The sequence below is a fragment of the Puma concolor genome, chromosome A1 (assembly GCF_028749965.1).
Source record: "Puma concolor isolate L17-30 chromosome A1, mPumCon1.1.hap2, whole genome shotgun sequence".
NCBI classification, from domain to species: domain Eukaryota; kingdom Metazoa; phylum Chordata; class Mammalia; order Carnivora; family Felidae; genus Puma; species Puma concolor.
The window spans coordinates 3,839,598-3,867,524 of NC_141667.1; the positions used below are offsets into that span (position 1 = coordinate 3,839,598).

General features: G+C 46.8%; 1 protein-coding gene across 1 annotated transcript in view; it reads left to right on the forward strand.

The window, feature by feature from the left end:
- The window catches only part of ADAMTS16 (ADAM metallopeptidase with thrombospondin type 1 motif 16), a 162,048-nt gene that overhangs the window by 55,105 nt on the left and 79,016 nt on the right, over positions 1-27,927 (forward strand). Inside the window, exons 9-11 of the mRNA XM_086675632.1 lie at positions 7,256-7,393; positions 16,755-16,908; positions 26,712-26,807. Coding sequence (XP_086531758.1) covers positions 7,256-7,393; positions 16,755-16,908; positions 26,712-26,807 — 388 coding nt within the window. The remainder of the gene's footprint in view (positions 1-7,255; positions 7,394-16,754; positions 16,909-26,711; positions 26,808-27,927) is intronic.

Consider the following 27,927-nt stretch of genomic DNA (forward strand, 5'->3'; position numbering starts at 1 on the left):
GCCGTCCTTTCTCTGCTCTTCTTTACGTCTCGTACGTGCGTGTACGATTGCACACACTTGTATCAGCCCCCTCTCCTCCGTCCCGTTCTGAACTTGAGTCCTGTGCGCGGCTCTCCTTCCCCGGTCGGTTCCTATTGGGGGCGATAGTGACAAGGCCTCGTATTATCAACTAGTTACCCTGGAGTTTTGCCTCCTTCCATCCCTTTTGTAACTTGCAGAGATGTTAGTTGATCAGTGCCCCAAGCAGAGTTTGGGGAGGGCAGCTCGGACCAGGCGTCGGACCTGGTAGGAGCTGGCCCTCTGCCCACATTCCCGTACGCCCAGCGTTGTCGGTTTTGAAATGGGACAGCGTCCGGAGTGAGTGGTGAGCCCGGGGCTTGGACAGACGGACGCCGCTGCTGGACGGCAGCACTTAGCAACAGCTGGCATCTTTCTGCACGAACATTTTACATTTGTTCCTGAACAACAGAACATTCCCATCAGTTAGTTACAGCAACTGTCATTCGTAACTAAGGTTTCTTGGGCTAGTGATTCTGTAAACTGCCTCAGGTCAAGGCATCCCTGTGAGGGTTTTGTTCCTTTACCGAGGCCCATGTGCTGCATCTGCTGACTTCCTGCCCTTGCCCCCATTAGCGTGAGCACCGGCAGTGGGAACACAGGTGTCTTTCTGCTGAACGACAGCTCTCCCGGAACTTTCTCCCAGAAAATGCACAACCAGGAATTGTCATTTTTCTATTTTTTTTTTTTACGTTCACCCTGATTTTACTTGCAAATCACAAGATCTGCAAAAGACAGTGTTTGTGATTCAGTTGTTGTAAAACTGACCCCTCTATCCCATTAGAGGCCATGCCCTCTCGACCTGTCCACAGCGTCTGTGTGTGTGTGTGTGTGTGTGCGCACGCGCGTGTGAATGCATGCACCTGTCTTTAGTGGACCCCCACAGAGCCCTGCACACTTGGCCATGTAAACTGATGACCTGAACATGAAGCTTATATCCTGCTTCTGATCCCTTCACCATTATAGGTAATGATTGACTTTTTCAGTACCTGGAAAATTGCCCCTATATTTTATGAACCTTTCAGTTAGGTCATAATTGTGTTTTTAATAGACTGCTAGAGTTAAAACTTCAAAACTCTCATTATTTTAACGAAATGAGGCTCTTGTTGTCCCCTGAACCATACCTGAATTTAATTAAACCATCCAGGTAAGAAATATTTAAGTCAGCGAGGGCTGAGCAGCTCAGTATTAGATGAGCAGCCGAAGCACGTGCACTGGCAATGCCCGTAGATGCCGGTGGTGGGTCTAACAAAAGGTAAACTGGGTCCGTCTGAGACTCATCTTCAGTGTCAGCAGGGATCAGCGTTTCCTTTTTTTTTTCCTTAGGAGTCAATTAATACCGCCTTTCATCACTAGCACCGGGTCAAGATGGAAAAAGTACTTTTTTTCCCAAAGAAGATAAAAGCTTTTTAATTGCAAGTGGGACTCTGGATGGGAGGAGGGAGATGGGCTGTAGGCTTGGATGAAAGGGAGTCCCGCTCCTAATAGAATTAACCTCCAGGAAACTGTCAGCCCCTTCTGGAGCACTGGACATTTAGAGGACGTCACGCAAGAGACAGGAAGCGGGCGCTCTGAACTTCTCGTGTGGCCGGTGAAGTGGCTTCTGATCACACTGAGGAAATAGGAAATACACCCAGGAGATGTGCAGAGGAGTTGTGTGTGCTGAGTGGCAAAACGAGGGACAGTGATAGGAACAGTGGTAACAATCACGTAGTGGTAATGGTAGCACCTGCTGTTTGTAACACTTTTTGTGAAATCTGCAGAGCGATTTCACATGCGGCTCCAACCGTGGAGACCACTGGGGACACTCCTGTCTCCGCTGCGCCAGCGTGGCAGATAGATGATGCTGCGTGTTCAGCAACTGTGAACGGATGAATGGGCAGAATGACTCAGGGAGGCGCAAATAGATGAACGAAGAGTATCTCAGATGAGTCATTTGCTGCGGTGACGACATCAAATGGGAAAGGGCACGGCAGGGCTCAGTGATCTGACTCCGTGGATTTTCGTTAAATTGAAAATGTACACATTTCTTCATTTCTTTATTAAGTATTACTCCATGGAGAAGAATTCCAGCTTTGGTACGTGGATCCAACATCATAACGTAAAAAGCACGCCGGGCAGCGAGCTCCGTGCAGAGTCAATTTTTTGAGTTCTGTAACCTTAAGAATTAAAAAGCAGTTTTATATCTGTTAGGACTTTTTAAAAATGTTTATTTATTTTTGAGAGAGAGGGAGAGAGAGAGAGAGTGCAAGCAGGGGACAGGCAGAGAGAGAGGGAGACACAGAACCTGAAGTAGGCTCCAGGCTCTGAGCTGTCATTACAGAGCCAGACGTGGGGCTCGAACCCATAGACCGTAAGATCATGACCTGAGCCGAATGAGCCTCCCGGGCCCTCCCCCACTTTTTTTAGGACTTTTTAAAACATCCTGTTTTTACTTCTTCAGGTTTGTTTATACGCAGAGGACATCGCTGAGGTTGGAGGAGTGCTGTTTTCCATGCCTTTCGGCCAGATGGTCTAACCTCTAACTCCAAGAAAGATCTCAGTCACTGTCCAGCCCATTTTTCCTACTAAGTTCAGTTATTTTCTTCTCAGGACATGTTCTGGATTATATCGAGGGATCTGTTCTATACACAGAAATGGCCAAGAACCTGTGTTTGGATTTGTGTTGGAAAGGGAGAGACAGACACAGCAACCAGAAGTGAGGGTGTGTGTTCTCCTTTAGGACGTGCGATTGAGTCGGGTTTGCTCCTAATCCATGGCGTAGAGTGAGTTTCCTGGTTAGATTCAATCACTTGGCATAGGACGTGTGGTTTGCTAGATGCAGGTGTCGAGAACTGGCACAGACACGTTGAGTGCTGAGCTACATGGTTTGGAGAATATGTCACCTGAATGGCATGAATCCATTTGGAAAATCCTCATGTACAAAGGAAGTCGTGCCATTTGAGGAGAAAGACCCTGGGCCTGGGATTCCGGATCCACTGGGCTTCTCCCACCTCCTGGCAGTGATCAGCGTACATCGCACGGTCTTCTCTTACCTAGGTTTCCATCTGCAAAACCGAGAGTCTGTGAGATCCTTGGCACGCGTGTGCAGGTGCAGCTGAAGGTGTATTACATGATCTGAGCATCCCTAGCCTACAACACAGGCTTAAATGCTTAACTTGTGTTATCATTTCAGACAATTGAGACGGTCCTCAAACATATTTGCTGTGCTTAGGAGTATTCGTGAGGGGCACCTGGGTGGCTCAGTCAGTTAAGCCTCTGACTCTTGGTTTTGGCTCAGGTCATGAGCTCCTGGTTTCGTGAGTTTGAGCCCTGCATCGGGCGCGGAGCCTGCTTGGGATTCTGTCTCTCTCTCTCTCTCTCTCTGTCTCTCTTCCCCTCTCCCACTCATGCTGTCTCTGTCTTTCTCAAAACTAAATGTTGAAAAATTAAAAAAAGAAGAAGTGTTCACGAGCTATCGTTCTGTCGCCCGTCTTCTCCCGCATGTACTGACTTTCACTGGTCACAACGTCCACTCTGCCAGCAGAGCCTTGTGTAGGATTCCACGAAAAGACTGGTAATCCACTGCCTCCAAGAGTCTTAACAGAAAGGCAAAATAGACAAGGCGTGCAAGGGTCTGGCCACATGGGCCGTAGGCGTGGCAAGAGACCAAGTCAGGGAAGACCGGGGGAGTCGAAAGAGGCAGAATCAGCTCGCTACCGCAATCCGCTCCAGCAGGCTTGGCTGGTGAGGTTAGATGCCCTTTCGAGCATTTGATGGTGAGGTTGAGACTGCCCCGAGTTGTGGCCGTGTGCTGTCATCAACCTGAGCCCCTACCGCTGGGTCAGGGAGGCCCCGAAGATTCTGAGGGTTTGTAGAACATCAAGGCAACAGCTCCTTTAAGACCTCATCTGACCCAGTGATTGTCAGACTGTCCCCCAGGGAGCCCAGGAAGGCCAGAGTCTCATTTCTTACCAATTTTATCTATTGTTCTTCCTGAGACTTTTTTTGTTTCTGTATCCAAAGGGTGTTTGAAACCTATTGACCTTTGGCTGAACATGCACACACGCGCGCGCACACACACACACACACACACATCATATGTATACAAGTAACATCTCGCTATTGAGCAATTTTACCAAGACCAACATTTGAATCCGGGAAGTGGGTCGAAGTTATGAGTTTTCCTTGTGGTATGTGTGGTACCAGATCTTCTGCGCAATTTAAGAGCCAGGTTTTATTACCCCCATTATATGGGTGAGGAAACTGAGGCTTGGTGACTTAAGTGATTTTTTGAAATCCCAACGCTTGTGAATGTCAGGGCACGACCCTGATGGAGGCCTCCACCTCCACAGCCCCACACTCTTCTGGTTGTTTGATGCACCCTGGCCCCTGAGACCCACCTGATGCCCCGTCCATGCCAACTCTTTCCATCTTGGGTTGTGCTTCTTGAAAAGTCCACATCAGAGCTCGAGACCCTGAGGTCCACCTGTGGCATATTGCACCAAGGGTGTGATCGAACCATCCAGATGACATTGGCCTGTGGCTACTTCGAGGGTTTCTTGTTGCCTTAGCTACTGCTGTCTGAACAGCCTGAAATAATGAGCACAACCTCTCACAATATTGGGCTTTTCATCATCCTGGGTGTAGCATCACTAATGAGGAACTGTGTGCTTGCTGATGTAATTGAATCACTCAGAACATACCGTAGGAGGCATTAAAAGCATCTCCCACCGGAATATAAGTCTCAAGTCCGTTTTAATCCAAAATTAGGTTTACATCTGGGTATTTGGGTTGGTGTTTGGGCTGGAAGGTTGGTCTTTGTTCATTCAACAGACATCAGTGGAGAACCTGTCATCAGCTAGTGAGTGCATTGGTCTGGGGCTAAGCATGGATAAGAAGAGTGGATGTCCTTTAGAAACTTAGAAGCTAGTCCGTAAGAAAGAAAAAATATGTTAATAGTTTTAACGTATGGGGTGAGAAAAACTTTGAATAAGATACTGTGGTTCACAGTAGCAAAAAAAATGTCTGGTATGTATAACTTAATAGTAATTATATTTCTTGGTTGCCAAATACCAATCTTATCTTCAAAATGCGTTCTGTGCATCCTTCCATGACTTCATTAATGTTCATATCAAATGCGATAACCGTGTGGTACTTTCATGCTAACGTGCTGGCATCCATCACAGTACAAGATATGGGCACTGCACTACTTGGAAAAATAACCCTCCAATAGTGGGGCTCGCAGTGGGGTTTGAGAATCCATTCTAGAAAGAGTCATTGAAAATACCTTAGATGAAAAAGTTGAAGACGCACGTGTCCCCAGACCTGGGATGTTGTGGCTTTTATTTCCTTAGAAATGTAGGCAGAGGGAAAGCAGATTTATCTGGGGTACCTACTGGACCACGACGCATGTGTCTGCTTCATATTCGGGTCAAGGGCCGGCCAGGGGAGGGCACTTCGATGGTTCGTTTTCATCACGTTCTCCCCAAGGCAGCCCCCCATATGTGATTACAGTCTGAATCTTTTTCGTAGCCATAACACATTTCCTCTGCTATATGGTTACCCTGGCCTTGATTGATTGCTTTTAATAGAACTTGAGAGGATGGGTGGAGGCTGAAATGACTCCCATCTGCATCACCCTTGGTACTGAGCAGGAATTTTGCAGAAATTCAACAATGTTTGCACGCCAGATTTCCTTGGCTACGCCCTTCAATCATGCTCGCGTTACACTCTTGCATGGGTCCCGCCTGGGCTCTGAGGTCAGGAATGTCAGAGAACGCATTTAATACCCTGTTTGAAAAATAGTGAGTGCTTACAAATATTAGTTGCTCTTTTTACTGTTAATATTAAATCTCTATCAGCAAACCAGTTAAGGGGGAAGATGGGTCTTCGGCCTCAGCAACAAGGGCAGATTCCCCGGCCCACTGTGGGAGCCCGCTTCCCCACGGTTCTGGGTCTTCTGTCCCTGCTGCCCTGCCTCCTCTCATCGTGGGATCCTTGGTGGCAGAATGTCCCCAGATTCAGCATCCATCTCACCCTCCTTTGCTTTGTCCCCTTCTTTTCCCCTTTGCCCTGTACCCCATTCATGCGGAACCCCATTATCTAAGAATCCGTACAATGATTTGGCAGGTCCCGGACATTAATAGCCAGCAGTGGCTTGATTCTCTAAGAATATGTTTGCCCTAATGGGAAGCCTTCGGGGTCATATGGAGCTCCAAGTCCCCCAGGCTTTCTTCCCAACACGATGAGTCGTGCTGTCCTGCAGTAGGTGAAGACGGCAATGTGAGACTCTTCCAAAGAGCCAAAGCTCTCGGAGGTTAAGAAGAAGAAGCTGACCTGGTGGAGAGAGGTTGCTTCGGTTAATGGCATGCTTAGAGGCACAGGGCTAGCGTTTGCACAAGTGACAGTCATGGGATGCCAGTTGGCATTGTGCAATTAGCGCATCCATAAAGGAGCCTATTAAGCGTTCCAAGAGCCAAGGTAGCTTGACAAGTCCCCCTGTATTAAGTTAGGACTGGAGCCCCAGAGTGATCTGGTTTTTAGTCAGGAGGAACAGGTACATTCAAACAATTCCCACAGGTAAAGGCAGCCAGAGCCACCCACTGGGGTTCCAAGGCCCTCCTTCCTCCAAAGGGATGTAGGGAGTGTGGTCGAACGCCGTCCAGCCGTGACAGCCCCCAGCAGTGGCCTGAGGCGGAGCAGCCCCGGATGGGAGCAAGGACGAAATGTCAGCACCACGGGCAGCTGCATCAGGCGGTCAGTTCTCTAACCGTGGGAAGCACCAAACTCACCCGGGCAGCCTGCGTTTGTATTTCCCGCAAACATCTGGGAGTTCTCAAAATCCCTGGTGAGCAGAAAAGAGTGCGGAGAGAAGAAAGCAGTCCAGGACGGTTATCAGCTTTATCAAGATCGAGTGACCTGCCCTCCATACCCTCCTTGAAATGCTTCCTCGTAATTAAGACCTCTGCCTTTAGCAGGCACATCCGTTTTGGTGCTTGGTGTGCACTTTCAGAACAACTCACCGAATGGCAGTCTTTCAGGAAAGGTCTGTGAATATGTGGGTAGTCTCCACAGCTTGGCTGCACAGACAGTTCATTTCGGCCCGACCGGCATGCAGAAGTGGAGGCGTCCACGGTGTTGACGTGTGTTTTTGTAGAATATAGTGGATCATCAGTACTATTCTGTGTTTTGAAGGAACCATTTCTCTCTCTCGTAGCTTTGGCATGGTCCACGACGGAGAAGGCAACATGTGCAAAAAGTCGGAGGGGAACATCATGTCCCCTACGCTGGCAGGACGCAACGGGGTCTTCTCCTGGTCACCCTGCAGCCGCCAGTATCTGCACAGATTTTTAAGGTAGGAACTCCGAGAGCTGGTCGTGTATCTCTGTGTGGCCTTTGGCGAGCCCTGCCCGGTCAGCCTCATTCTGTCCAAGCAGCCCAGGGGTGGCTGTGACTCCTGTAGACGGTTCCCATTTGAAGATGCCACTTGGGGGGCGCCTGGGTGGCGCAGTCGGTTGGCGTCCGACTTCAGCCAGGTCACGATCTCGCGGTCCGTGAGTTCGAGCCCCGCGTCGGGCTCTGGGCTGATGGCTCAGAGCCTGGAGCCTGTTTCCGATTCTGTGTCTCCCTCTCTCTCTGCCCCTTCCCCGTTCATGCTCTGTCTCTCTCTGTCCCAAAAATAAATAAACGTTGAAAAAAAAAAAAATTGAAGATGCCACTTGGCCAAGAAGTTTGCCAGACACTTCCTTAGAGCACCGAGTCTGGCAGGCTTAACCCAACGTCATTTGACCTTGAGGCTCAAAGGAAACCCAGGGTGCTTACCAAATCAAAGTATCTGTCACCAACGTTTGGTTTTTTTAACTTCTCACTTCTGTAACTAACCATTTTGTATTCGTGAACAGAAAGACCTGTGCGCACGATTATAAAGTACACGTAACTTGCGTGCGCACGTGTGTGTGTGTGTGTGTGTGTGTGTGTGTGTGTGTTTCTTTTTCCACAAACTACATTTCTTATTAGGAGGGGAAACTTGAGTATATATACCTTAGCTTGGCTCTAAATTCCTGTAATTTTAATAATTATTTTTGGAAAGTTTTACTATAGTGCTAATTCATCTAGGGTCTAGAATGTTGGGGAAGCAGGGTTTGACCCCCTGAAAGAGAGATAGTAGATCTTAAGCGTTTTAGAGAAAGAAGGGACTTTAAGAAGCAGCTTTAGTTGGCTAATAAGGCTGGATCTCCCCCCAGATCTCAAGACTTTGAGTTTGGAGTTTGGTTTTACCTGTTAACCCTGAGCGTGCTTCTGACTCAGAAGGTCGTGCGCAGATCAGCAAGTGTGCCGTGTGTGGTCATGCAGAGAATGGGTCCTCCCGCCCTGTGGTCTCCCCTTCTTGTGGGGCCTAGTTGTCACCGCAGCTGGTGGTGACCGGAGCAGGACAGGGCCGCATTCCTGGCAGCGAGAGTGCAGCTGATGGCCCCGATCGCACGGGGTGGGTAAGGAATGTCGTCTCCCCACGTGCTCTGAAGGAAGAGGGCATGACGGTGAAAGAGAGGGCCAGCTGAGCTCAGCAGCGGCCCCAGCTCCTGCCACAGGGGAAGTAATGTGGGGAAACAGAGTCGGGAATGGAGTCTAGGCATTGTGGCCCCTGGCCCTGGCCTCGCTCTACTGATCGCAAGAAGCCTGGAAGCAAATAGCCAAGGAGAAACAATTCTATTAAAATCATGGCTTCTCCTTTTGTTTTTATCTCAACAAAATTAGTTGGTTCAAATACTAAAAAGATGAGGGAGAGCCTTTGTTTGGAAAGTAGCTTCTGGGGCGCCTGGGTGTCTCCGTGGGTTAAGCGTCCAACTCTTGATCTCAGCTCGGGTCATGATCCCACGGTTCATGAGTTCAAGCCCTAGGTTGGGCTCTGCACTGACAACACGGAGCCTGCTTGGGACTCTCTCTCTCTCTCTCTCTCTCTCTCTCTCTCTCTCTCTCTCCCTCTTCCTCTCCCTCTCCCTCTCCCTCTCCCTCTCCCTCTCCCTCTCCCTCTCCCTCTCCCTCTCCCCCTTCCTTTGCACTCTCTTTCTCTCTCAAAAGTAAATAAACGTAAAAAAAAAGAAAGTAGCTCTTAACTCAGTGAAGACAACTCATCTCTGACCACCAGCACAGGCTGCTGGCACGCGGGCCGGAGAGTGGAGGTGCCGTGTCCATCTGAACCCCCAGCGTCCCTTGTCTTCCCTTGTGAACACACTCTCCTGGGACGCGGCAGTGGCCCCTGGAACAGACTGTAGTCAGATGTTTTTGTCCCTCCTAAAAGTTACCCCACTTTCCACCTTCATCATTTCTTTTTAAGTTGTTAATGTTTATTTATTTTTGAGAGGGAGAGAGAGCGTGGGAGCAGAGAAGGGGCAGCGAGAGAGGGGGACACAGGATCTGAAGCAGCCTCCAGACTCCGAGCTGTCAGCACAGAGCCTGATGTGGGGCTCGAACTCACGGGCTGTGAGATCATGACCTGAGCCGAAGTCGGACGCTCAACCAACTGAGCCGCCCAGGCGCCCCGACCTTTGTCATTTCAAGAACGTTATTTCCCTGGTTCTGGGAAAAATTGCTTTGGCTCAGCAGAGAGGGCACGCGTGTTCATTACACAGAAACATATTCTGTTTTTCCAGACACATGGAAGGCTCGCGCCCGCTCTCTGACAAACACACTGGCCCTCCACAACCCACTGATCCTCGTCAAGGAGATACGAAGCGTGTGCTTCTCGATTCCCAAAATGCATCTGTGCTGGCAGGAGGTGGGCTGCCGTGTTTAGTTCTCAATTAGATGCGTTCACATTTCTGAGATTCAGCATGGAAGGTATATTCTTGGCAGAAGGTAGCCGCCAAAACCACCTTCCCGTAAGACTTTGGAGCAGGTCATGACAAGAAAACAAACAAAAAAATAATTAGAATTGACAGTCGGCTGAAGAGGAAAAGCAGATGGAAATAAAAAATGAAGAGGCAACGCGAAAACACACAAATATGTCAGTCTTAAAATGCATGCTTAGGCTGCGCTATTGAAGCTTGAGATTGGGCAAATTTGGTCTTTCTAGAAACTAAAGCAAAAAAGGAGATCAAATCTATTTCCTATTAACAGAAAATAGGGCAAATGCTGATATTTCAAGGAAAGCAAAGCTTTTGCCAGTGCAGAATTCTTTAAAAAAGATGACACTGTGTGTATATATATGTACACACACACACACACACATATGTATATGTATATGCTATGTAAAATATATTACATACTCATGACTAATTATATGGCATACAGTGAGTGCTTATAAATGTTAATAGACACACATGATGAAGATGTGGATAGGAAGTGGTTACCTGTGCACGCGCTTCCCCACGTCACCTGATGACCTCCCCCTTTCTACCGTCCTCTGGAACCCCCGCTAGAGGGGGTCCATCCTGGGCCTGTCTCAGGCACCAAGACCACATGCTCTTACCTTTCCCGTTTCTGCCACACCATGATGCCAGCAGGTGAACAGGGGACACATAGCTGCAGGGTGCAGGACCCACATCGGCTCGACCAGAGTTTGTGGAAGAAAAACAGAATGGTGACACCCAAGAACCACCAAGTTAGCGGCCAGAGTTTGTAACTGATGCCCGTTCCTACAGTTGAAACTGAGAACTAGTTTTTCCGAGCCAGGGATTAAGGGCGAAAGTCCGGGGTTCCTGTTGTGCCCGATAGACCCCATTCAGGTTTCCCCCGGGCTGCTCTGGCTAGCTTCGATGAACTCCTTATCTTGGGCTCTAGGTTTTCTTTGTTGTTTTTTTTTTCCTCTTTCTCTCTTTTTCTTGTTATTTTTTTGGTCAAGCCCCTTTTCTTTCCTTTTTATTTTTCCGTTACATAAGTGACATCATCTAGTTTATATAAGCACACCATAGGGTGGGGTCACATGGGTATTTCTTTCTGTTGGTACCCCCAGTTTGCCCCTTATCTCAGACTGCCCCCCACACGCACGTGGAGCTGTGAGCCCACGGCTGGTTTCCCTTTCTTGCTGTCTGTTCGTTCAATTCTCCAGATGACCTTGCACGACTCTTCTGAGCCAGCATCCTGACTAACAGCCTTCAGCTTGGGGTCCTTCCCCCTATCAGTCAACGTACTTAATGCCTACCAGAATGATGGCCGCCTTCCGTATCTTATGGCCCCCACAAAGAGTGAGAATTTTGTGGAGAATATCCGTCTCCTGGTAATATAAATCTGCATTCTAGGAAGATACGCTTGATCATTTTTCTTTTATTTCTATTACCAAAAACAGTGTGGTCATTATTCTCCCATGGGGGTCGTTCTGACATTTGCTGTTCCCTGTGTGGGGTCCTCATGGGGTCGAGGTGGGGATTGTTAGCATGGTTTGTGGCTCTTTCTGACACCGGTTCAGATTTGCTTGAGGTGCGTGTGAGTGAGTGTGTGTGTGTGTGTGTGTGTGTGTGTGTGTGTGTGTGAAGAATTCTGCTTTCCGTCATAAAAAAAGGCATGAACTTAAGTTCACGATGCTCTTATTGGTATTAACAAGGGAAATTTGTAGTCTTCTGTATCACAAATCTTCCCTGTAATTTTCTAGATTATTTTTCAAAATGTTATAGCTTTTTCATTTTAACGGTGATGATGAAGATAAACATTTTTGATTTTTTTGAAACATTCTCGGACAAATATTGGAAAGCCAGGGATGCGAAGTTTGGGTGTGCAGTGAGAATCAGCATCGTAAAAGAGTCCAGATAAAGTTTTTAAGCTGCCAAGAAATATAGGAGATCTCGTGGAAGGGAAATTGTTATATGCTTAGGGAACAGTTGTTTTGATGACATTAGATATGGGCTGTGATCTTCGAATCAGACTGTGACCCTCGGAGGGGTTGCCAAGAGGCTGGTTCAAAGGCATGTTTGCTCTGGGATCCCAGGACGGTTCGATGTCTGCTCAAGTGTGCTCATTTGTTTTTGTGTCCATCAGTAAAACCCTTGTGGGGCAATTCCGTAATAAACCTTTATTTGCAAGAACTTTGCTAATTTCTCTGGGCCACGTGATTATAAACAGATATGCAAGATTACACATGTCACCCATTTGTTTTCTTGAAAAGTTACATTTTCCAAGAGAGCCTCCCATTGTCAGATTCACCCAAGCTTTCTTTTACTTGGGGTGACCAGTCGTAAATCAGACACGTCTACACTGTGTTAACAGTGGTGTCTTATTGGTTTAAGGAATCGGAGACTGACTTCTTTGACATGTTTGCTGACTTCCTGATTTCCACGTAATCACGATCCTGTTCTCTGCCAATTGGGCAGCTGTTTGGATCCGATCCCAGCAATGACTAAGGACAAGTGGCTAACTTATAAAGATGAATCCACTTGCCTTTATTAGCAGTCTAGCATTTGGTATGTGGAAAAAATATATAATAAAGGACCTCGGTTGGTCTGAAGTTGTCAGCACAGCATTTCTCCACAGTTGGTAGTCAAGAAGGACAGATATGTGTTTGGAGTAAATTCATCGACCTAGTCAGTGAAGTCATGCGTCATTTCCTGTGAACGGACACAGACCTCATCCCATGTACTCATGTCTGCGTCTGGGAGACCTAGGATTAGGGAAATTTTAGCTCATTAATTTAGTTTAATGACAACGGGGACTCATCTTCAATGTGCTTTTTAAAAATGTGAATCCTTTACTGCAGACCTGTGACTGTACCTCCCCTCTGACCCTATGAATCGAAGTTAGTCCATGGGAAAGGGGGCCGTCACTGGGAACCAGGAGTTTAAAGGATACATGGATCCCCTTCCATACCCCATACCCCCTCTGTCAATGAGAAGGTTTGATTTGACCTGAGAGCCCATTAAGCATACTTTTGGGTGTAATGGAAAGAATGCACTTCAGTTCACATCTTGCTCTGCTGTATAACGTTTGTCTTAAGAAAAACCAAGCCACAGCTGTCCTTAGTTTCTGCAGGAAGACGGGAGAGCAGGCACTGCCCTGTGACAGAAAGAGCAGCAGAGGGGATCAGAGCTCAAATGCTGATCGTGGCTTTACCAGTCGTGTCTGGGAAGGTCTCGACCTTGGCAAGTAATATAATCTGTTCCAAGGGCCCCTGTTCCCGACTTGGACAAGGAAGAGAGACGACTGTAAGATCTCTCAAGCTCGTTCACCTTTTATGGCTCATCAATTAGAGTGGGAAACGGACTTTGAAATACCACTGTGGTATCTGTGACCTTGCCTTGTTTTTTTACTAACATTATTTTTGTCGTGGTTAAACAGATATATAGAAAAGCACAAAATTATGAGGGTTCCGCTCAGTGAAATTTCACACAGTGAACGTGGCACTGTACCTTCTTCTCAGATCAATGTACAGAGCTCAATATAATAGCCAAGACAGGAAACAACCTGTCTGTCATCTGTCTACAGATGAATAGCTAAAGATGAGATATATGTATGATGGAATGTTATTCAGCCATGAGAAAGATGGAAATCCTGCCATTTTTGACAATGTGGTTGGACCTTGAGGGCATTATGCTAAGTGAGGGAAGTCAGAGAAAGACGAATACTGTATGATCTCATTCATCTGTGGAATCAAAAAAACCAAACTCATAGCAACAGAGAGTGGAGAGGTGACCGCCACGGTGGGGGTTTGGGGACATTGGTGAAGGTGATCACAGGTACAACTTTGCAGTAAGATGCATGGGCTCTGGGGGCTCTTGTGCGCGGCATGATGACTAGAGATTGATGTACTCTACGTTTCACAGCTGCTAGGAGAGTAGACCTTAAAAGTCCTCACGACACATGCTCACAACTCTAAATACGTGGGGTGATGGATGTGGTAACTAACCTTTATAAAAAGGCACAAGACACAGTGACTACCCCAGAGATAGCCCTTCCCCAGAGATGGTCATTCTCCCGATGCAGGACACCATAGACTGGTTTTGCCCATTTCTGAACTCCCTATGAATGGAATCATGAGCTATGTGCTACTCAGCGTCTGTTGCGATTGGCTAAATATCATGATTATGAGGCTCATCCTTGTTGCTACCATAAAAATATAGCATTGTTTACTTATTTTTAATTGCATGAGTATGCCACAGCTTACGAATCCATTCTGTTGGTGATAGACATTTGAGATTCGGATTTGGGGCTATTAGAAGAAATGCTACTCTGCATAGTCTGTGTGTTTGCCTATACATCCCTGATTTTACGTAGGACTGGAACTTCAGGGTCATAAATACACAGTCTGGAGTGTCCATAGACACTGCCAGACAGCTTCCCTAAGTGGTTGCACCAAGTCACACGTCTAGAGCCATTACGAGCGTTCACATGGCTCTAAATCCTGGCCGTCGCTTGGTCTGGTCGGTCTTTTCCATTTTAGCTCCGTCGATGGGGGTAGCGGCATTCCAACGTGCTAATTAAAGAGATCCTGGAGTGCCTTTTTCATGTTTAACGGACACTCGAGTAATCTTTAATGAAGTGCCTCTTCAAATCTCTTGTGAATTTGTAAAAATTAGGCTTTAGTGTTTCATCTTGTATCTCTTGATGGGAGTGCTTTATATATTCTGAGTAGGAACACTTTGTCCATTATGGAGAACATGTACTGCAAATATCATCTTTCACTCTGTGACTCAGTATTTACACTGTTAATGGTGTCTTTTGGTGAAAAGAAGTTTTTCTTTGTGTCACGGAGACCAGATTAATCCCTATTTTTCCTTTAGGGTTAACGCTTTTTTGTGTATTGTTGGGAAAAAAAAAAAAAAAAACTCTGCTTACCCCAAAGTCCTGAATATATTCTTCCATGTGATCTACAAGCCTTATCGTTTTGCTTATCACATGTAGGTCACCTGACTTTTGTCCAGCACATTCAAATGAGTCAAACACATTTTGTTCGTGTGGATGCTATGGGGGATTGTTCCTACAGTGACAGCGCTTTTCCTTCTTACGTCCACACCGTGGGGTTTTCTCACACCTGCCCCATTGGCCATGCGCTTAGCTGTGAGACCTGCTGGGGCCGAGGGTAGAAATCAGACGTGCTCCAGCGTGAGCCTAACCAGAAGGACCAGGGTACGATCAGCATGGGGAGTTGCAGCTCTTCAAAGGTGAAGCTAATTGGAACCGACTTTTACATCCCAGTAGTGGTATGTGTGTTCCCGAACCTTCTTCCAGGCTCCCAGTCCGTGAGCTTCATTTTTCTTGGCCAGGCGGGAACCTTGTCCTCAGGCCATGTGCTCATACATTTACACAAACTATAAAAATTCCTGAACCTGTGAACCTTTTTGAATTTTCAGCCTCTTGCTTGGGCCGGTCCGTTTGGCCGACATGTCCTAATTTCCTGTCCGTAGGGTAGGGATAAGATTGCCTCCCTGATGTAGCCTCTGGGAGATACTGGGGAACACTGAACTAGTGTATAGAAATCATTTGCGATCCATCAGAAAAAGGTTCTATGGAGTTCCAGAATTGCTAAGTCCCTCCTGTCTTGGAGTGTTAATTATGCTTTTATTCGTTTTTCTTCACTTCAAAATATCTTTTTGCACTATGATTGCCTTAATAGTGGTAGACAAGTCATTTATTGAACATGCACAATGAGCCGGCCACTACTCTGAACACTTTCCTATCATCTGATTTAATCTCTCTTTCTCGGTTTGCTCTCAGAAGGCTTCTGACCTCCTTGTATGTGGGATTAATGTCTTACCACGGTTAACTGGTACCACCCCTTGTGTTTTGTGTGTGGATATTAATTGAAGGTATGCATGCATGGACTCCAAGGCAGTGGGATCTGGGACTGGGCCATGGAGACTGAGGCCAAAATGATCTGGGTCAAGGTGGGTGACCACACAAAGGAAAGTGTAGGGATGCATGGGTGGGTCTGCTCTTGGTCAGTATGTTGAGAATATGCAGGGGTGGGGGATTTTTTTTCTTGTTGAAGTTTGTAAGTAAAGTTTAGTTGCTACGTGCAAACACTGTTTTCCCTTCCTCCAAACGCAAAAATTTTAACTATGCACGTAGGGAAGGGAATACCGTGTTTGTGTAGGAAAAAATCATTAGTTGGTCTTTAGCCATCTGCTAGTGAACTTAGGCAGAGTTAATTTCCTCCTTGACTTGGGAATCGAGTCAGAAATTAGCGTGAGTGTAGAGCATTACTGGTAGAAATTGCTGCTGTGTTCCATGGCAAACCTCCGGAGGCTGTGAGCTGTGGTGCAGGTGGTCCCTGGCCCCGGGGAAGGAAAGAAGGGAGGGAAGAGGGAGGGACTGACGAGAGGAAGGCGGGGAAGGAAAGGAAGGAAGAATGGAGGGAGGAAAAGAAAGAAAATTCTAGTCTTTGAGGTTGATTGTGTTTGCCTTGCCCAGTGCCCATTGCCCATTGCCATCTCTTGACCGTTCATGGCAAGAAGCATACATAAAAGGTGTCTGCCGTCGGAGCTTCTCACGTTGTCCATCTGGTTGTGCGATTCCGTTTCCCTCTGCCCCGTGATAAGCTGGAGAAATCTGATGAAGAACAAACTGCCCTCCTGGAAAAGATGAGATGCATTATGAGCAATTTGAGGACATGTGGCCCCCGCATCCAAAGATAATCGAGATTGATGTCAGACCCCCGGAGAAAAACGCCCCCTCCTCTCTGTTCGGGCTGTGTTGTCAGATTGCATGAGAATATCAAGGCGTAACTCAGTGCGTATCTCTGGTAAGTCTTCCGGAATCACGAGCAGCACCATCTCTCCTCTGCGTTTCAGCACTGCCCAAGCTCTGTGCCTTGCTGATCAGCCGAAGCCTGTGAAGGAGTACAAGTATCCTGAGAAGTTGCCGGGAGAGCTGTACGATGCAAACACTCAGTGCAAGTGGCAGTTTGGAGAGAAAGCCAAACTCTGCATGCTGGATTTCAAAAAGGCAAGTGATTATTGGCAAGTGCTCAGTGCAATGTGACTCATAAAACCGTTTTATTCAGTGTAACGGACATTGATGGATTCTGCATTTATTGGGTACCTACCAAATGTCAAATCCTGTATGTGAAAGCTGGTCTCCTATAACAGGAAACACATGTTTTACTGGCAAAGAAAGTGATGGTAGATACTGGTGTGGGTATCAGTTTTCACTGGAGAATGGACTTGGCCCATTAGTTCAGCTCTTTCTTTCTGATTTATCACGTGGGAGCTCGGCAGTAACCTTTGGTTGGTGTAAGTTGGCTAACTAATACTCTGCGTTTTTTTCAAACGCTGTTAAGCAAACAGCACCGCCCTGCTCTATCTTCCTTAGATGTAAGCGGAACTTACTATGGAGAAGCAGCCTATCTAGGGCTTCTGATTATTATATTTCCCAAATACGGGATCGCTAGAGAAGTTTCTCCTAGAAGCTGCTATCTCCTCCGCTGAGCCCGGGGCCATCACTGGCGTGGCTTCCTAACATAAACCCCACATGTGGCAGAGAGGTGTGCTTGTGCTGGACGGGCAGACCGATGGCGATCTAGGAACTTTCTGTACCGAGCCACAAGGGAAGGGACCCATACATTAAATGAAAGCCACTATTTTTGAGATTTCTCTTACTGTAGTTGATACGGAAATCGAGAGGAAAACAGACAAAAATACGATCCTCCAGAAACCTCCACCATTTCATAATGCGCCGGGAAAGTTTCCAATTGAAATCTAACGTGATAATCTCTTTTCTTCTAAACTCAAGGAGAGCTCCCCCTAAGATCAATTACAATCCATGTGCCAGAACTGGGTTCTCGTCCCCTCAGCTGGGTAATCTCAGCCTTAAAGAAGAGCGATAAGTCAGTCACCAGCAGCACGTATTCCTAACCTTGTCCTCTTTCATGGGCAGAACGTGTGACATCCCTAAGAATTTTGCGTGTTATTCTTCCGTTGGTTAAGGGAAAGGAGCATAACACTAATTGGTTTTTTGAAGGTGGGATTTCCTACAGCACGCTTCTGGTTTCCACATTATTTTTGCTCTGTGACCGTGGGCGGTGGCATCCAGGGTACCCTAGCACCACTTGGAAAGTCCCAGAAGTTAAATGCAGTACACCTTTCGTCATTGAGGAGATATTTACATGCAGTGAATCACCAATGTGTTTACCCACGTTTGTAACACAGTGTGTTACCAGCACACTGATCGGGATGTGGCTTACTTCTGTAAAGCCGAAAAGTTCCCTCATGCCCTCTCTTATTCAGTCCCTTCCCCACCCCGGTGAGCAACCGTTGCTCTGATTCCCAGCACCTTAGGTACACTTGGCCTATTCTGGAGCTTTGTAATTGCCAAGGAAAGCATTTGCAGTGACATGGATGGAGCTAGAGAATATAATGCTAAGTGTAATAAGTTAGAGAAAAACAAACACCGTGTAATTTCAATCACACGCAGAATTTAAGAAACAAAACCAAAGAGAGAGACAGAGAAGCTGACGCTTAACTCTAGAGAACAGGGAACCGGAGGGGAGCTGGGGGTAGGGGGTGAAACAGGTGAGGAGAGTTAGGGGCACACTCACTGGGATGAGCACTGAGTAATGTATAGAGCTGTTGAATCACTGTATTGTATACCTGAAACTAACACCGTGTGTTAACTACATTGCAATTACGATTAGAAACTTCAGTGACGAATAGAAAACGAATATGATGTTAGCTGTTGGTTTTACATAGTTACCCTTTATCAAACAGACGAAGTTCCTTTTTGGGCCTAGATCGTTGAGAGGTTTTATCACAAAAGTGTGTTGACTTTTGGGAAACGTCTTCTGCGTCTGTTGATGTAGTTATGTAGTTTCTCTTGTTTATTAAGTTAACATGAGGAATTGTATTGGTTGGTTTTAAATTTTGTCTCCTATTGGCCACGCTTCTTTTTTAAATTTTTTTAATGTTTTATTTATTTTCGAGCGAGAGAGAGAGAGAACGAGCAGGGGAGGGGCAGAGAGAGAGGGAGACACAGAATCCCAAGCAGGCTCCAGGCTCCAAGCTGTCAGCACAGAGCTCGATGTGGGGCTCAAACCCAGGAACCGTGAGATCATGACCTGAGCCGGAGTCAGATGCTTAACCAACCGAGCCACCCAGGCATCACACTCACGCTTCTTTTTTAGTTCCCTCTTTCCTTTCAGAGTAAACTTGCTTTTAAAAATTCTATTTTTTCCTCAATTTACATCTTAGCCATACTTTCTTACACTAGTTTTTAGTGGTCGTTCTAACGATTATAGCTGCATCTTTAATTTACAGTCTATGTAGAATTAACATTGTGCCACTCTATGTAAAATGCAAGATCCTTACAAGTCAGTCCATGTGGCCCTCCTTCACACTGTACTGTTGTCACGTATTTTATTCTGTGCATGTTACAAGCTACCGGACACAACATTCTAATGTTTGTTTTAAAATAGGGAGTTACGGGATGCCCGTGTGGCCCAGTCCGTTCAAGGGCCGAGCGACCGGCTCTTGATTTCGGCTCAGGTCATGATCTCGGAAACCGTGAGATCGAGCCCCACGTTGAGGCTCTGTGCTGACAGCCCAGAGCCTGCTTTGGATACTTTAATTTATTATTATTTTTTAAACGTTTATTTATTTATTTTGAGGGAGAAGGAGAGAGTGTGAGCAGGGGTGGGGCAGAGAGAGACTCCCAAGCAGGCTCTGCACTGTTAGCTCGGAGCCCGACGCGGGGACAGGTCTCACGGTTCCGGAGGTCGTGACCTGAGCCGAAATCAAGAGCCGGACGCTCAACCGCTCAACGGACTGCGCCACCCAGGTGCCCCAACAGGGAGTTACTTTTAAATAAAATTGGATCGTCTTTCACATTCACCCACCAATCCACCATGTAGTATTTATGCATTCTTATGGATCAGCTTCAAATCGTATCATTTGCTTTGGCCTGAAAGACCCAATTTAGCGTTCCTTATAGCTAGCATCGGCTAGCCACAGAGGATGTCAGCTTTTCTCTCTCTGAAAATGTCATTATTTCACCCACCACTTTGAAGAATAGTTTTTCTGAATATAGAATTCTCAACAGTTTTTTCTGTATTTTTACCCTTTAAAAATTTGAAGGGTATAATTCCACTTTCAACTGGACTCCGTTGTTTCTGATAAAAAGTTGGTCATCATCTGTAGCTTCTGCCCTCCCTCGTCACTTGTCTAGACAATTCAGCAAGCTCTACGTTTGGGTTATTTTAAGTTTCAGTTGCCAGAAATACCATCTAGTTCTTTGCAGTCTATATCTCTCTACTGGAATTTCCCATTTTTTTTTTCATTCATTCTGTCTACTTTTTCCTTTATAGCCTTGAGTATATTTATAACATAATACATGATCACTTTATGTTATATAAATTTATGTGAATAGGTGATCCCTTGCCCCTTTGAGGCTTTCTTTGGTTCTTCCCTAGGGCGCCTCTCTTTCAGTCTGTCCTTAGCCCAAGGGCAAAGCCTATGCTCTAGAGTGTGGTTCTCACTCAGCACACGTGGACTTCGGGCTCTCCCCTGAGGGCCCAGAATGCTCACTGAGGTCTCTCTACCACGGGCGGGCCCAAACTCCGGTGTCTCCCAGCACGGTGTGGCCTCTGTCCTCCAGCCTGTCAGCTCTTAGCCCAAAGCTGCTGCCTCGTGCTGGGCCACACGAAGCATCATGTAGCATATCAGCCATTCACCCCACGGATCAGGAGGGACCTCAGGAAATCCTCAGGCAGGCACCTGCAGCCCCCAGCTTAATGTGGCTTTTTTCTTTTCTGGTCCCACATATTCTCATGGATTCTGGCTCCTTCTGCAGGCCCAGCTCTGATCTCTGCACCGTCCATTTGGGGGGACTGCATTATCTGCCTGGGACCCACCTCTGCACCACGGTCAGCAAGGTGCTCCAGGCAGATTGACGGGGCCGCGGTGTCACTCAAATTACAAATTTCCCTTCTCTTGAGGGACACTACTGTGCTGCCTGTTGCAAAGTCCAGAACAATTGGCCCAAATATTTTGTCCAGTTTTACGTAGTTTTTGTGTGCAGAGAGGTAACCCTGGTACCAGTTAACGTCATCACGGACCGTGGAGGAAATATCTTCTCAAGTTAAACAGAAATACATCCATTAGAATCAGTGAGGTCAGCTCATTCCCTATGATGTAAAGTTGTTTTTCAGCATAAATAAACGTGACGTATTTTCTAAGTTAAGTACCATTTCTGTGGCCACAATCTCTAGGATCCTGAACCTCAAATTTAGTTATGGTGCAGCACTTAAAGTATCTTCCAAGTGAATTAAAACATCTCAAAATATTTTCACTAATAAAATTGAATTTTTTTTTATGAACTCCTTCCCGGAGCACCTGGGTGGTTCAGTTGGTTGGACATCCGACTTTGGCTCAGGTCACGATCTCACGGTCCGTGAGTTCAAGCCCTGAGTCAGGGCTCTGTGCTGACAGCTCAGAGCCTGGAGCCTGCTTCGGATTCTGGGTCTCCCTTTCTCTTTCTGCCCCTCTCCCACTCACTTTCTGTCTCTCTCTCTCTCTCTCTCTCTCTCTCTCAAAAATAAACATTTAAAAAAATGTAAGTGAACTCCTTCTGAAATTTTATGAAATGGGTCTGTTTTGTTAGGTTGAAGTATAAAGATCCAGAGTTTACTGATGGGAGAATATAAAATAATAACCAGCAAATTACCTGGTGCCTAATCCCGCAACTAACACGTAAGGGCTTCTCAATTGCACGTTTGCTGAGCAGGGGGATAGACAGAGGAATGCTATTTTAGAAAAGGGCTCTTTAAGTCCCTCTGCTATTTAGTTTGGGCAAGTTAATGAATAATGTGAACACATATGTATCTGTCTCTGGAATAAATAGATGTGTATATGGTGTATGTGTGTTTACATACTCATGTATGAATTCACGCACATATGTGGCCATGGCTTTCTCTGCCCTCTGAGGACTTGCATAGGGATCATTGGAATTAGTGATGAAAGAACCCTACTTCTTCAAAAACAAAAATAAATAATTGCAATAATTTATAGATCCCATTATAACATCATTTGTAATGGGATTTCAGTTTGTATTTTTGGAGAGTCTAATACAGACACTTTGAGGTATTGGATCTGGTGGTGCCAAACTCACAGTGTGGAAATCCCCAACACTGCCCTCTGAGAATGTTGGTTTTATTTGTGGTGTTAGATTGTGAGGTTGAACTTAACCAAGTCAGTAGGACTGAAACTGGTCTTCATAAACATAGCTCTTTTTTTTAAGTTTGTTTATTTTGAGGGTAGAGGGTGAAGGGACAGAAAGAGAGAGAGAGCAGCAGAGGGGGCGTGGGGTGGGGAGGGAGAGAGAATCCCAAGCTGGCCTCAAGCTGACAGCACACAGATCGACGTGGGGCTCGAACCCACGAACCATAAGATCACGGATCTAAGCCAAAACCAAGAGTTGGACGCTTAACCAACTGAGCCACTCAGATGCGCCATGAACGTAAGCTCTTAAACTGGAGGACAGACTCGCAAGTGAGTGCCCTCGTTAAAGACCATGCTCCTTAGCTGCAAAGATGCAAAAGCAAGTGTGGACTCTCCATGTGCCTTTAGCTTTGTCCTCCCTGAGTTAAGTGTTAGTTGTCACGTCTTCATCGCGTGTGTTAGCATAGTGTCTTCATCTAGCGTCTCTCTTGCCCCGTCAGCATCAACATCAGCGGTGCCTGGTGGCCTGACCCTGGTCTGAGATGCAGACTGCCAGAGTGACTTGGAAACCTGATCCCCTTTGTGTCCTGGGTACTGTAGTGAAACTGGGAGCTTCCCCCCACACCCAGCATGTCTTACATTCCAGCTCTTTGACCCTAGACGTATGATTTAATAGGGTCTTTGTTCCAAGAGGACCCTGAAATTTAATAAAGGATGTAATGACATATAACAATAATGGTTAATTTAATACAATCCTTGCACACTATGTCCAGAAGTTAGCAGTTAAGTCAAAGTATGATAAAAGTGGGAGGGTGTCATCAGTTTTTGGTTGTTCAGTTGTTTCGTGGTCATTTTATTACCTAATTCTTTGAGATGCTAGAAGTTTCATGTGTTTTCCAGGATAGAGTGTCACATTTTTGTGAAACGTCAGTTACATCTGTAGGGTACCAAGGTTTCAAATACATTTTGCTATGTTGGAAAACAGCATGGATTATATGATATTTCAAGGCTCTTCTCACTCTTGTGATTTGTTTTGGCCTGGAGTACTGTGCTGGGGATCAAGCCGGTTCCAGGATGGGCTGAAATACACAGGCGGCATAGGCCAGGCATAGACTGAGTTAGTGGGTCACGTGCCTTAGGGGCAAGCTAGCATCCACCTCCGGTATTTGAGAGCTTTGTCCTTAGTAAAGTCAAAAAAAAAAAAAAAAATCACCTTTAATGGTATTTTCCATTCATAGTTCTGTATTCTACAGAATGTTCCCGAAAACTACGATGTAAGAATATTGTGAGAATACTTTATTTATTTTTTTTTTCAACGTTTATTTATTTTTGGGACAGAGAGAGACAGAGCATGAACGGGGGAGGGGCAGAGAGAGAGGGAGACACAGAATCGGAAACAGGCTCCAGGCTCTGAGCCATCAGCCCAGAGCCCGACGCGGGGCTCGAACTCACGGACCGCGAGATCGTGACCTGGCTGAAGTCGGACGCTTAACCGACTGCGCCACCCAGGCGCCCCTAGAATATTGTGAGAATACTTTAAATAGTAGGGTCTAGATCTAGTATTTTCATACATAAGGTGCCCTGCCTATGTCTTCTTAGATGTTTTTACAATCGCATCTCATTGACCGTTATTAATTTCCTTCCATAGGAAGGAAATTTTTCCATAGGAAAAATGTTCCCACTCATTCCATCCAAGGTTTCCACAGGAATAAACTGACAGACGTTCAGCTCACTCAGAAAGCGTTTATTGAAAGCCAGCTAGGTATTGAGCTCTGTGTCAGACACAGGACATGTATGTCAAATACACAGGAATAATTTAACATTTAAAAAATTTTTAATGTTTATTTATTTTTGAGAGACAGAGCGTGCATGGGGGAGGGGCAGAGAGAGAGGGAGACGCAGAATCCGTAGCAGGCTCCAGGCCCTGAGCTGTCAGCATAGAGCCCGACACGGGGTTCGAACTCACGGACCGTGAGATCATGACCTGAGCCGAAGTCGGCGGCTCAACCGACTCAGCCACCCAGGCAGCCCTAATTTAACATTTTATTTTATTATTTTTTTTTTTTAATTTTTTTTTTCAACGTTTTTTATTTATTTTTGGGACAGAGAGAGACAGAGCATGAACGGGGGAGGGGCAGAGAGAGAGGGAGACACAGAATCGGAAACAGGCTGCAGGCTCCGAGCCATCAGCCCAGAGCCTGACGCGGGGCTCGAACTCACGGACCGCGAGATCGTGACCTGGCTGAAGTCGGACGCTTAACTGACTGCGCCACCCAGGTGCCCCATAATTTAACATTTTAAAACACCACTTATTTTGTATCGTCTTGGGTAGTCTTTGAAACTGCCCCATCCGTTGGTAGCACCTGCTCCCTGAGGCCACAGCCGTGAAGCCCGGCAGAACGGAATTTGGGCTGGAGTCACCTCCCACCCGTGGAGTGAGGGAAATGTGTGCTGCGCTTGGTCCCCCCGGGATAGTGGCCTGAGTTGGGTGTGTTAACGACAACCATTGCATTTAGCTCCCAGGACAGGCCGTGAGCGGAACGGTGCGGGGGGGGGGGGGGGGGGGGGCGGGGTTCCCATCCTCAAGCATACGAGGCGGACACCAGGTCCTGCCTGCCCAGATCTGCCCTTCCAGTCCACACCGATGTGCCTCCCTTGCCGGAAGCCCGGACTCTCTGCCCAACCACTGTGTCCATCTCCCATGTGACCTGACCACAGGAGCAGCTACCTCGTTCCCATCCACCCATTCATTTCTTCATCCATTCATCCACTTGTGCCTTCGTTGGCTTACGTGTCCACACCCAGCCTCCGGAATTCATAGTGAGCCACCGCTCCAGGGCAGGGACGCCTGCCTCCCACTGCGCTACCGACTCTGGTTCTGATCCACCACTTTCCCACCCAGACATCGAGCCTGCGTCCGTGAGCTCCGATTTCAAGGGAGCTTTATTTATATCCTGGTATCCTATCAAGTCGTCACCCTGCAAGCCAGCGCTTTGCAGTTGTCTCTTTGGAGAGTTGCAGACGCTCGGGCCCCTGCTCTTACGGATTCCTTGAGGTCTGCTTACGGCTCTGATCTGTAAACGCTGTTCTGGCCAAGAACAGAGGCCCCCAACTCAGCATGCCGATTTCGTGAGAGGCATTCGCCACCGACGTGACACATTTGCCCCAGTAACGCTTAGCGACTGAACGCCGGTTCACATCTCCAGAACAGTTGTGCAGATCATTTAAGAAACGTTAGCCTCCTGTGCGTTTGAAGCTACCACCAGCGTTCCTGAAGGTTCCATCCTTTTCTGAGTCTTACTCTCACCCCTCTCTAGGATGTTCCTTTGGGCGTAGAAAGCTATGAAAGGAAAACTGATTCCTTGAACTTGGAGAGACTTTCACTGTGTGTAAATCTCAGATCTTGTTTTATTTTACTGCCCTATCAGCCATGTGGGTCTTCCTTCCTCTGCCCAAACCCTTTGTTCTTTCTCCTTTGAATGTCATCCCCTCTTCCGTAACAAAGTCCGTAAGCTCAGGAATTGGCTGAGACATCATATCTTCCCGTGTGTCCTTTCCTGAGTCTTCCTGCTTGCATGCACGATATGGTGACTTACAGCAAATTTACCCCATTAGACCGTGCTTGAGAGGGTGGGTCTGGGTCATATTCCTTATGGAGTCTCCCTCCTAGCAAGGCAACTGGCATATTCTAGGCCTTCATGAAAGGTTGGGGATGGGGGTGCCTGGGTGGCTCAGTTGGTGAAGCGTCTAGGTCTTGATTTCAGCTCAGGTCGTGATCTCAGGTTCATGAGTTTGAACTCCACATTGGGCTCTGGGCTGACAGCTGAGAGCCTGCTTAGGATTCCCCCCCACCACGCTGTCTCTGTCTCTCTCCAAGTAAATAAATAAACTTGAATGATAATTAAGAAAAAGGATTGGGGATGGTGGGTGGGTGGGTGGATGGATGGGCAAGTCAGAAAATTTCATAATCAACTTTAATTTAGAAATGAGGATTCAGACTTGGAGAGGTGAAAGAATAAATTGTACAGTGTTAGGCTTTATCGAACCTTTTCAATTTCTGTAGTTTGCTCCAACCTCGGGATTCAGCCTATTTTACTTGTTAGTTTAGGAAAGATGATTTTCTGGGGCGCCCGGGGGGCTCAGTCAGTTGGGCGTCTGAGTCTTGATTTTGGCTCAGGTCATGATGCCATGGCTCGTGAGTTTGAGCCCCAGGTCAGGCTCTGCGCTGATGGCACACTGGATTCTGTGCTTGGAGTTCTCTCTCTCTGCCTCTCTCCCTGCTCACACATGCCCTTTGTGTGTGTGTCTCTCTCTCTCTCTCTCTCAAAATAAATAAGCTTAAAAAAATTTAAAAAGGACATCATTGTGTCAAATTGATGATAACTACATCTGAATAAATAAAAGCTTCAGGGACGGAATGAAGTCGGGCCGAGTCTAGAACAGGAGTCTCTGAGTCTTCTTTCTTCTTTACCGTTTTCATCTGCTGCTGCTAACCCGCTTTCAGTTTATATCCGCCGTTTTCCCCTTCAGTCATTCAGTGATATTTTATTGTAGATTTGTGGACCATTTGTAACACTAACGACCTTTTCTCCCCGGTAGGATATCTGCAAAGCCCTGTGGTGCCACCGAATTGGAAGGAAATGCGAGACTAAATTTATGCCCGCAGCAGAAGGCACCGTTTGTGGGCATGACATGGTAAGGACCTAATCTCGGGTCATGGGTCATGCTCGGATGTCACAGCCTCTCTACCCACACGTCTCTCCTCCTCCCGTGCTGGTATTTTGTCCGCCCGTCTTCCTCATTTCTATGTGCGAACCTACCCCTGGGTCAGAAGATGGGGTTTCATCTAGATTGGTACCGGGAGGGGGCTCCTTTCTCCTCTTCTTCCTTTCCCGATGATGTAATTGGTGGGCTGTCTGCCACTAATAGATGTGGATGCCAGGCGACAGGTGGCGACCGCATGTATTTAATGAGGGGAAACATTAAACCCTTGACCATATTTTAACCGTGGGCAGCACCCGCATTAGGTAGTGCTGTTAAAGGCACAGAGCATCAATTCGAAGACCCTGGAGCAGACCATTCTGACCTGTCGTACCCCTGGGAAAAAAAAAGAGAGGCGCTTCGGTAGAGAAAAGAACTACATAAAGCAGCACATTTATTACTCACTGGTAGAGAATGATGATTTTGTCATTGAATTGAAAGTATCTTAGGGGCGCCTGGGTGGCGCAGTCGGTTAGGCGTCCGACTTCAGCCAGGTCACGATCTCGTGGTCTGTGAGTTCGAGCCCCGCGTCGGGCTCTGGGCTGATGGCTCAGAGCCTGGAGCCTGTTTCCGATTCTGTGTCTCCCTCTCTCTCTCTGCCCCTCCCCCGTTCATGCTCTGTCTCTCTCTGTCCCAAAAATAAACGTTGAAAAAAAAAAAAAAAAATTTAAAAAAAAAAAAGAAAGTATCTTAATACCCAAGAGCGTTATTTTGACTCCTTTGATTAAACCTGTGATTTCACTGTTCTTTTTAATATATAAGACTGTTATTGAGGGGGTGCCTGGCTGGCTCAGTCGGTTAGGCGTCCAACTTCGGCCCCGGTCGTGATCTCGTGGTTTGTAGGTTCAAGCCCCACGTCAGGCTCTGTGCTGACAGCTCAGGGCCTGGAGCCTGCTTAGGATTCTCTCTCTCCCTCTCTCTCTTCGCCCCTCCCCCACTCATGCTCTCTCTCCCTCTCTCTCTCTCTCTCAAATAAATGAGCATAAAAAACACATCTAAAATATAAGACTGTTGATAAAGATGGAAATATACGGGACCCAAATTATTACATAAC